Source organism: Echinops telfairi, unplaced genomic scaffold (assembly GCF_000313985.2).
Source record: "Echinops telfairi isolate 266 unplaced genomic scaffold, ASM31398v2 ScPeMD7_7458;HRSCAF=8496, whole genome shotgun sequence".
NCBI lineage: Eukaryota > Metazoa > Chordata > Mammalia > Afrosoricida > Tenrecidae > Echinops > Echinops telfairi.
In genome coordinates this window covers 48,575,466-48,585,711 of record NW_022111358.1, presented here as the reverse complement: position 1 = coordinate 48,585,711, position 10,246 = coordinate 48,575,466, and the positions used below count along the sequence as shown (strand labels likewise).

General features: G+C 60.3%; 1 protein-coding gene across 1 annotated transcript in view; it reads right to left on the bottom strand.

The window, feature by feature from the left end:
* ENGASE (endo-beta-N-acetylglucosaminidase) overlaps nt 1-7,583 on the bottom strand; it is a 9,752-nt gene extending 2,169 nt beyond the window's left edge. The window contains exons 1-10 of the mRNA XM_004709254.2: nt 7,438-7,583; nt 5,549-5,616; nt 5,263-5,464; nt 4,623-4,771; nt 3,855-4,012; nt 3,043-3,191; nt 2,495-2,660; nt 663-766; nt 349-457; nt 32-222 (exon numbers count right to left, since the gene is read on the bottom strand). Coding sequence (XP_004709311.1) covers nt 32-222; nt 349-457; nt 663-766; nt 2,495-2,660; nt 3,043-3,191; nt 3,855-4,012; nt 4,623-4,771; nt 5,263-5,464; nt 5,549-5,616; nt 7,438-7,583 — 1,442 coding nt within the window. The remainder of the gene's footprint in view (nt 1-31; nt 223-348; nt 458-662; nt 767-2,494; nt 2,661-3,042; nt 3,192-3,854; nt 4,013-4,622; nt 4,772-5,262; nt 5,465-5,548; nt 5,617-7,437) is intronic.
* Nucleotides 7,584-10,246: the final 2,663 nt, after the last annotated feature.

Sequence of the window (10,246 nt, the reverse complement as noted above, 5' to 3'; positions counted from 1 at the left end):
CCCACAGCTCATGCTCCCTGAACTCACCTACCTCACAGCCACGTGCCCCACCTCGGGGGGGATGGCCCCCCGGATGAGCAGGGAGCTGCCCCCGTTCCAGGCCTCGGCCAGGCAGCAGTGGGTCTTCACCCAGCCCCCACCACCCCCCTCCTGTCCGTGCTCCCCAAGCAGGGGCTGCGGCTCCTGGGCACTGAGGTGGTACCAGGGCCCCGTGTTCACCTCCTACGGGGAAAGGTGAAGCCAATGAGAGCTCAACTCTCAGCCAGGCCACCCTCCATCCCCAGACACACACACACACACACACACACACACACCGACAACCTCTGTGAGACTGAGGTGCCCACACACCTGTCCGTAGCAGACCCTCCGTGTCCCCAGCCCCAGGCAGAAAGAGGTGACGAAGGGCAGGGAACAGAGGCTGTGCGTGGGCAGGTACCGTTCCAGCAGGCTCCAGAACCTGTGGAGAGACACAGATGCAGCAGCTCGGCCAGGGCCTGGCTGGACCAGAGAGGTCGTCAGAGGGAGGTAGCCCCCAGGGCCCCAGCCTGCAGTCTCTCCTGCTTAACTGACCCTAAGACCTGCCCTCCAAAGGTGGCCATGGGCTGGTTCCCTGCCCTGGGCCCTGAGCTGTCCCTGGAGGGTCCCCAGAGGCAGCAACGCACCTGTCCTGGTTCTGGAAGAAGTCATTCTTCTCCAAGCACTCGTACACCCAGCCAGGCGCAAACAGGGCAGCCGAGAAGCCGTGCTTCCGGATGAGCTCCAGGGACTGTGGGGACAGAAGTCAGACCACGGACTGTCTCAACCCCAGCGACCTGAGGGTGCAGATCCCCCAGCCTGTTGCTGTTGTTAGAGCTGTCCTGGTGCCAGCGCCACCCCTCCCCCACCCCCACCTCACGGCAAGCACAAAGCAACAACTCAATGACACGCTGCCCATCCCAGAGGGTCACCAGGCCTGCCTTCCTCATCTGTTTTGGTCAGGAAGCTCTGCAGAAACCCACTCAGCATCAGAGCAGCCGCCAGAGGGTCTGGGTGGTGGCTGGGCGTGAACCCGGGCCCCTGGAATGGGAGGCAAGGGTGCGCCCGCAGAGCCGCAGCTGCCCACCTTTCCTAGCCCCATCTCCCAGTGACCGGCTCGCATCAGCCCCCAGTGCGTCTGTGCAGCACCGCACACCCGGGGTTTCCAGTGGCCGTTCTCTCAAGAGCCGACTGCGGGCCTTTCCTCAGCAGTGCCCCTGGAGTGTCCTCCAGCCTCCAGCCTTTCGGGGAGCAGCCAAGGCTGTGAACCACTTGCCCCACCGTGCAGGCAGATCTATTCAGCCGAAGGCCCTGGTGGCGTAGTGGTTACAAGCTAACCACAAGGTCGGCAGTTCAAAACCACCGGCCACTCTGGGGGAGGGAGAGGAGGTTTTCTCCTCCTGTAAATTCTCTGAAACCCACCTGGCTAGTTCTACCCTGTCCTGTAAGGTGAGATTTTTTTGGACTTTGAGGCTTCATCCATCCCCGGCAGTTCTATAAACTGACCGGGAGGGGGCAGCATCAGGAGCCAGAGGTGAGAATGCTGCCCAGCCTCACCTCCAGCCCTCTCCTGAGGTTATCAGGATCCTGGGCAGAGGGGGGCACAGCAAGGGGGCAAAATGTATTCGCTAACAGAGGAAGGGAGGGCAGCAGCGCTGCACAGGTGGGTCAGCCGGGAGAACCTGCCAGGAGAACTGGGCTTTTGATCTGTAGCTGTTTCCCTGAAGCCCCAATCCCAGCACCCTCCCTCCCTGGTAAGAGAAGCAGTAGACCCCGGTGGTTCCCTCCCTGCATGCATCAATGACTGACTGAGAGGTGAGAGGTTGGAGCCCCTCTCCTAGTGCCTCAGAAGAAAGTCCTAAAGATGGCCACATCTGATGGGGCACCTCCACCCTGGAGCACACAGGTCACAGGGGGTGGGGGGAAACCCCTGGATGGGAGTGTCCAAGCCCAGTCCTGCAGCAGCCCTAGAAGCAGAGTGGGCGGTGTTCTGTGGCTGAGTAAAAGGTGGACTATTGGGTCCACAGGGGCCCGAGGGCAGGGGCAACCGAGGGCACCCGAGGCCTGTGGGGACACTGTGAGTCAGAATCCAGTCACCAGCAGTGGGTTAGTGGGAGGTATGGTGCTGCCAACTTCAAGGTCTGAAGTTCAAGACCACCAGCCTCTCCACAGGAGAAAGATGAGGCTGTCTGCTCCACAGAGTCACAGCCTCGGAAACCCAGTTGGGAGTCCACCCCGTGGCAGTGAGGTTGGTTTGGGGACCCCAAGGTACTAGGATGTTAACGTCATGCTCATAAAGAATGCAGCCCTAAAGGGGGGGTTCGAGCTGGCAAGGTAGGGGCAGCTGGGAGAAGAGGGTGTCCCCTACAGCCAGGCGACAGCATGCCCCCTGATTGCGTGTAGTTAGGATGCTCTCTGCCACGGCATGCATCTCCCCAGCATTCCTGTGCCTCAGTTTCCCTTCTCTGGCACGGCCCACCTTGTGCGTGTCGAAGCGGCCGCCCACGACGTTGCTGCGGGCGAAGACGTCCACCCCCACGTACACATCAGCGCGCCGCGCCCCGGCCTGCGCCACCATCCGCTCCAGGTGCTCCTCCCGCCAATTGTAGTTGGAGAAGAAGCCGTCACAGGCCTCAAAGAAAGATCTGTGGGCGGCCCTGCCTGTGAGACCGGCGGGGCAGCCCCCCACTGCCCAGCTCCACCTCCCTGGGCTGCCCCTAGCACTCGGCCAAATTGCCAGCCTCGCTTTGCACAGCTGGTCTGGGGGGGGGACTGCTCTCCACGGCAGGATCCGTGTGAAACCCAGCCCCGGGGAGATGGTTTCCATCCAGACAGGGGCCCACGTGGGACCCCCATGTATGCACCACGCCCCTAGGAGCCTGGGCCAGCCCCTACTATGTGCCTGGCAGGGCCCCACCTATGCACAGTTCCGGGAGCTTGAACCGGCGCGAGCAGCACTAAGCTGGGGCCCCAGGTATGCATCGGGCCCCGCCGCATGGGAGGCTGGGCGGGGCGGGGCGGCCCCACCTGTTGCTGTCATTGAGTTCGTTCTGCCACTTGAGCTGGCCGCTGTGCACTACGCTGTCGTACCAGAGCACCAAGCCCCCCGGCACGGCGCGATGCAGCTCCCTTGTCAGGTACCGCAGGAATCCCGGCGTGTTCCCCACCGCCGCAGTCTGCCAGAAGAGACAGGGCGTGCCCGGTCAGGCGTCCAGTAACTGGTCACCAGGACCCGCCCCATGGCATCCCCGACCCCCCTCCCCTTGAAGCAGGACGGGTCCCGACACACAAGGCAGTGGATGGGGTGCCAAGGCGGGCGTGTTGAAAAGAACAGAACTACCCCACTGGGGTAAAGACAGGCTTTATAGGAACAGGCAGCCTCTTCTTCCTCCTGCAGACCAGCTGCTGGGCTTGAACCACCAACCTTGCATGGAGCGTGTAACCCACTGCACCACCAGGGCTCCTTGTGGCCAAACAAACAGACCCTACCCCCCTCTACCACTGTGGCTTGCTGTCGGGTAAGCATTAGACTGCTAACCACCAGCCGCCCCAGAGAAGAAAGAGGCAGCTGTCTGTTCCCACGACTGACAGCCGTGGACACCCAGCACTGGGTCACTGTGAGCAGAACCCACTCAATGAGTGACTTTTTTGGGTGTCAGAAAAGGAAGTCACCAACCCCGCCAAGCAGAGATGGAGAAGGAGCCCGGATCCCACACATCCACCCACACAGAGCTGCCAAGGGCACCAAGCCCCTAGATTTTGGTGCTGCCCCCATCCCAGGAACCCTTGGGGAAGGGTTCCCACTATGAGCCCCAGGGGCCGAGGGAAGAGAGGCTCACACTCAGAGAGTTCTCGATGTTGACCAGCCAGCCATCAAAGCGGAAGAACTGGGCAAGACGGACGAGCTGGTCAGCCACAGCCCGGTAGGAGCGCTCGTCCCCAGCCAGGAAGGCTTCGCACAACTTTGCGCCATCGGTCCACTCTGTGATGACCGTCCCTGCGGACAGGAGACAGGAGATCAGGCGACCACAAAGGTGCCACCTGGAACCCTGCAGGTGCTCACAGTGGGACCCGCAGATATCTGGGAGCCAGCCAGTCAGGGGCAGGGCCCTTGGTGACCAGGCTGCAGTCTGGTGAGACCCACGACTGGCAACCACCACAGCCACCACCTGGCCATGCAAAGGGTCTCCCTGAAACACCACCACAGATGCCAGCTGCCTGGAGTTTCCTCTAGGTCCTGTTGCCCACGGGTCAGAGCAGACCTGCGCTCCACGGGGTGCTCAGTGGCTGCTTTTTGGACAGAGATCTCCAGGCCGTTCTTCTGAGGCACCTCTGGGTGGCCCCAACCTTTCAGTCAGCGGCCAGACGCAGTACCCTGGAGGACCCACCAGGGCCTCCCACTGGACAGTCACCCCGTCTGTTCTACCGTCTGTGGGGACAGCAGCAGCAGAGTGACCCAGAGACTTTTGGAACAAATCTGCCCCTCCTGCCCCCCACTGGACACCACCCCAGGTGAGCGCTCTGCCCCTTGCCAGGCAAAGCAGGCCTGTGGCTCGCAGGGGCACCTGCAGGCATTGGGCGGAGGGGGAGTGAGCCCGGGGTCTTACCGAGCACGCAGACCCCGTGCTTGTGGGCGGCGTTGGTCCAGCCCACTGGGGGGATGGTGACCAGGTGGTGACTAAAGTAGACGAAGATGTCGATGTACTGCCAGTGGTAAAAGGAGTATTGCTGCTGGGCGGGGGAGCCCTGGATGAACCTGGGAGGGAAGTTCCATCAGGCTGGGCCGGGGAAGCGACGGGCCCTGTGAGGGGCCAGCTTCTCCTCAGCCACACTCTGGAAACAGGGGAGGAGGGGGACCCCCACCACACTCACTGGAGACCCTGTCACTAGCATCGGTTGGCATCTGCCACTGGGACCCAGACCTAGCATCGTGGCCTCGGGGAGAAAAGGAAAGGACCGAAGGCTCTCCCTGCACCTACAGCCAAGCCTCCCCTTATCAGAGACCCCCAACCCCATGCAGGGTCCAGAGAGATCCAGGAATCTGCAGACCAGGCTCAGAGGAGCCTGGGTCGGTTGCTCGGTTGCTCACTGTCCATTCAGCCTGCAGAGGACTCTACCTCCCTCCCACTCCAGGCCCGCCGGTGGTTCCCAGCTCTGGTCACCCAAAGGCTGAGCACAGCCCTCCCCTTCTCCACAGGGGGCTTGGCCACAGAGGCCAGAGGCAGTAGGTGGTGCTGTCTCCCTCACCTGTCGTCCAGGTACCCGCCCATCATGTCGTGACACACCAGGGTCCGGGGCCGTGGGCTGCTCAGAGGGGGCTGGCGGCCCACGGGGGGTTCCAGGGCCACGTTGAAGCCATCCTCCACGGTGGGCCTCCAGGCCAGCAGCTCCTCCAGCGAAGTCAAGTAAAAGCTGACGGGGCTGGTGGTGTCCGTATCATAGTATCTAACTGGTCAGAGGAGCGGGCAGTGAGGACTCCCTTGGGGGCTGCCCTGATTGCCCGAGCCCCAGCTGCAGCGCCCACCATTCTCACCTGGTAGAGGGTCCGGGCTGAAGCTGACCACTTCTCGGAAGACCCCCTCGGCCTGCTCCTCTTCCATTCTGCATAAAGAAGGGGACAGAAAAAGAACATTTCTCAGCAAACGGACGAGGCCCCACGGCCGTCGAGCCAATTCAGACTCACAGAGACCCTGTCTATACAGGGCGTCAGGGGTGACAAGTCTTTCTGGGCGCATACAGCCTTGCTGTTCTCCCCGGGAGCAGCTGGCGGGTTTGAGCCACCAACCTTGCGATCAGCAGCCCAATGCTGACCTGACAACACTCCCAGGGCCCCTAGTTCTCTGTTTTTAATGCCAAGTGCTGATACAGGATGGTTCCTGTGGTGGGGTGGCAATAGAATTCTTGTGAGCGATCCTGGTTCAATTCTCAGCCAGGATCCCTCATGCACAGCTCCTACCCACACACACACCTCCCCCAGCCAGGGGAGGGCAGGCTTGCAGGACACTAGCCCACTGGGCAGGTGACAGCGGGGTTTCCACACTAAAGAGGGCTAGGAAGAATGGCCTGGTGATCTACTTCCACAAATCAGCCCAGGAAACGCTTGTGGGCCACCACAGTGTGTGCCCATTGTGCAGGGGGTCACTGAGGGACCACAAGGGATGTAGAGACAGGAAGTGGACATATCACCTAAGGGGCAGCTTCTCAAACTTTTGTCTACCCCCCTCCTCCTCCCAGGCCCCTCCTTGCCACTGTCTCCATCATTTGAGCTTTGGGACCCACTCAGCTCCTCTTGAGGAGTCCCGGTGGCAGAATGGTTATGCGTTGGGCTGCTAACCACCAGGGTGGCAGTTTGAAACTCCTAGCCACCCTGAGGGAGAAAGTTAAGGCTTTCTACTCCCGTAAAGAGTTACAGTGTAGGAATCCCACAGGGGCAGTTCTACCCTGTCCTGCAGTAGTCGCTGTGAGTCAGAATGAGCTCGGTGGCAGCACACTGCGACTCTCAAGTTTTCAAAAATCCACCCACACCCAATACTGTGTGATCAATGCAGGCTCATGGGGACCAGGGGGTCTTGGCTGTAGTCTGTAAGGCAGTGAGGGCCAGGCTTTCTTCCCTAATGCTGCTGGGTGGGTGGATTCCAACTGGCAGCCTAAAGGTTAGTGGTTGAGCAAACACTGTTTGCACCAGCTGGGGTCCTCTGTAAGCACACACACACACACCCCCAGGGAAGAAGACCATGTGATTCCAAACTCGCCAGCCAGCATGCCACCTCCAGCTCTCCGGCCTGCCCAAGGCTCTGTCTCTAAGTTACAAAGCAAAGGAGAGGGCTCTTGCTTCCTGCCTCTGCTGCCCACTGCCTCTACTTTCTCCCCACTGGTGTTTGAACCACCTTGAGGTTGGTGGCCCAATGATTACTGGACAGAGTTACTAGGGCCCTGGCATGAGCATTGGTCATCTTAATGACTCAATCACTTGGCTGGGAAGTCCTGAGCAAGTGCTGGTGGGACGCTAGGACCTGGTCCGCCTCCCCGCCCCAAGCCCCACCGCGAAGGCGTGGTGACCCACTTCTCAGATCAGGAAACTGAGGCTGCAGGTGTAGGCAGTCAGAGGGCAAGAAGGTCAGCGCCAGACCTCGCAGCCCGGCCCTTCTCTCCCCGCTGTGCCCTGCAGCCACTCGGGTCCGCACCCCACTTCTGGTCAGCAGGGGGCCAGGTGGTCAGTTTTGGGGGAGGGTGGCAGGGGGCGGCAACCCACGACCAGAGACGGGGCAGGGAGTGATGGCTGCGTCCCCGCGCTGTGGACACTGCTCGGAGTGACCCCGCTTCCGCACCCGCGGCCGGGGCACTGGAGGGGTCACGGGTCCCGCCCTGGGGCTTCGGGGGAGCCGAGGAGTTCGGGGTGCAGCCCCGGGCCGGCCCACCCACCTGCGATCAGGTCGCGGCCGCTGCCGCCGCTTCCGAGCCCGCTCCGACCAGTCCCCCGCTGCCGCCTTCCGCTTCCCTGGTCCCTGCAGCAGCCGAGAGCGCCGCCTGGCAGCCCCCGGGGTCGCCCGCTCAGCCGCGGCCTCCATAACGCCGTCAGCCCCAGGCTACCGGGCCGTCCAATCGCCGAGCAAGGTCCGCCCCTGATGCCACCGCCAGCCAATGGGAACTGCGGAGCGCTGCTCCTTATCTCGGATTGGCTCGGGCTGGACTCCAGCTGCAGCTCTGGGCTCTTGCCCCCTGCGGCGGGGACTTTGTACCTCCGGAACAGGCGGGGAGGGGCGGGGCCGATGGTGGGCGGAGCCTCCAGTGAGGGGCGGGGCCTGCTCCTGGCTATCAGAAGCCACCTCTGCGGGATCCCCATCCCCTTCCCTCCCGCTGTTTTAGAAGGTCCCACAGAGCTTCCTCCAGTAGCATTTCCTAAAGAGGTCAAGATCTCCCCCTGAGGGGCCGGGAACCATCCCGGGGGGCGCTGCACACCTACACTTTAGTCCTGGAGGGTGGGCTAGAAGTAGTTTTTCATTGCCAGGGGGCGCTCAGTAATTTTTTTTTTTTAAATAAAGGGCAGGGGCCACAGAAGTTTGGGAGCCTACGAACAATTTCCCAAAGGCTGAAAGGCTTTTCCCATGCAATGAGAAAGGGGGTTTCTGCTCTCCAGAACAACCAAAAATCCAAACTCACCGCTCTCAAGTAGATTCTGAACCATCCGATCCCTCCCAGAGGCACAGTTAGGTGTAGAGAAGCACCACGTGAGCGAAGGAACCCCTGCAGGCTGCTAGCGTCTGCGGAGGAAAGATGTGGCAGTCCTGGGGGTGGACCGGACAGCCTGGGAAACACTCCCCACCCCCGGCAGTTCCACTCTGACCTGCAGGTGCCTGTAGGAAGGCACCGCCAAATCAGGCTTGGCTTGTGGCTTAGGTCCCAAGCACAATCCCTCTGCCCCTATACAGCACCATTTCCCCCAATTAAAACATAAAAACCATGCTCACACGGGTCTAGACAGGAACAAGAAAGAGTCTGAGGTTCATCCTGCAGGTTCACCTAGCGGGGAGCCAGGCAGGTGTCAGAGCCTGTTGAGATGAGTGAGACCCAAGAGAGATCCCCTTAGCGAGGAGGAGGAGAAGAGAATGCAGGTGAGATGAGGCAGGGCTGGGTTCTCCTCCAGGTGGAAGGAGGTCTCAGAAGCTCCTGAGCAGGACAGTTGCTGGTTTTTTGTATTTTTGTAGTTTTTCAGTATATGAAGCAGAGGAGGGGCAAATGTTTAGCCAGTAACGGGCAGTGTCATTCTGCGAGCAGGGAGGGGGGTTTGGAGGGAAATGGGGTGTAAATAATGAGTACAGGAGGCGGGGAGGGTATTCTAGAACTGACTGTGGTGAGGGATAGCCAACTCTTTAAATACGACAGAACTGTGGAAGTAGATGCTATGTGGATGCTATCTCAATAAACCCCTTGGCAACAGAGAAGTCACGTTAGGACAACCCTGAGAATGCCCGGCTTGGCTGTGGAAGCTTGACTTCTGGAGCTTAGAGGAAGACAGAGGGTCACCCTCCTTGCTTCTTGCCTGATTGGAAGAATAGCTCCATTATTATTTGTTCCCAATAGTCTGATTGGAAGCCTGGCTTGTTGGCGAGTCACCCTGCTTCTGTGTTCAGGTAGCCTTCTCTCCCTACAAGACAGAGGCAGCTCCAAAATGATGCGCGTCGGATGGTGTCTTTTCTCAGCCCAAAATCCCACAAACATTTCCCAGTTCCAGGAACGAGATTTAAATTCTTCTCATGGCTCTTAATAAACATGTGATCTGACCTTTAATAAAAAGACAGTTGAAATGGTTTTAAGTAAGCCCCCCACCCCCTTAAGAGACGGTGTCTCCCATCCTTTGCACAGGTGATCCAGAGGGACCGGTCCTTCTTGGTGGAGTGGAGGGTCCTGGGAAGAGAGGAGGGAACCCTGAGGACATGGATGGACACAGTCCCGACCACGATGGTCTCCCACATCGCAGCCCGTGGGGGGTCAGCGAGGAACAGGGCAGCCTCTTATTCTGTTTCACATGGGGTGGGTAAGAGTCCAAGCTGACTCGACAGCACTGAACCACCTCCACCGGGGCTGCCTGCGAGCCAAGGCTGACAGCACGGGGTCCATTGCCACACAATGAACCGGATGCGGGGGCAGACCTGTCCCTGTGTTTTGAATGCCCCCAAACCTGTGCTATGCATTAGTTGCACTTCTCCCTCTCCACCCCCGTTCCCCGGAGTTTCCAGGCCCCAAAAGTGTCTGGGGGAGTTGGGGTGGGGTGGAAAGGATGGGGCTTCTGGGCCGGGATGGAGTCCGCAGTCCAGGTGATGGAGGGGAGGCTGAGAGGTGAGAAGAAGCACAGAACCAGGAAAGCCAGTCTGAACATCTGGGTGCTGCAGGGCCAGATGGGGCCCACCTAGGCCCCCAGTTGGTCGCCTGCTGGCTCTGGAAGTTCCTGCCCAGGGTGGGGCACTGCAGCCAAGCCACTCTGAGTGGCTGCCTGTTGCTGCTGGTTTTGAACTTTATGAGCCCCAAGCTTCCATAAACTCCGAGGGTGGAGGCCTGGATGCGGCCAGAGGGTCAGGCAGGAGGCCAGGAGCCCAGCACTTGCAAACCCTCCTCGACCCCGCTTCCGGGGGCTCTAGGGCCTGGGCCGTATACAATGAGAGTAGGTGGCCCCATGCGGTCTGTATTAGTCTGGGTATTTTAGGGAAACAAATCCACAGAAACTCATGTATAA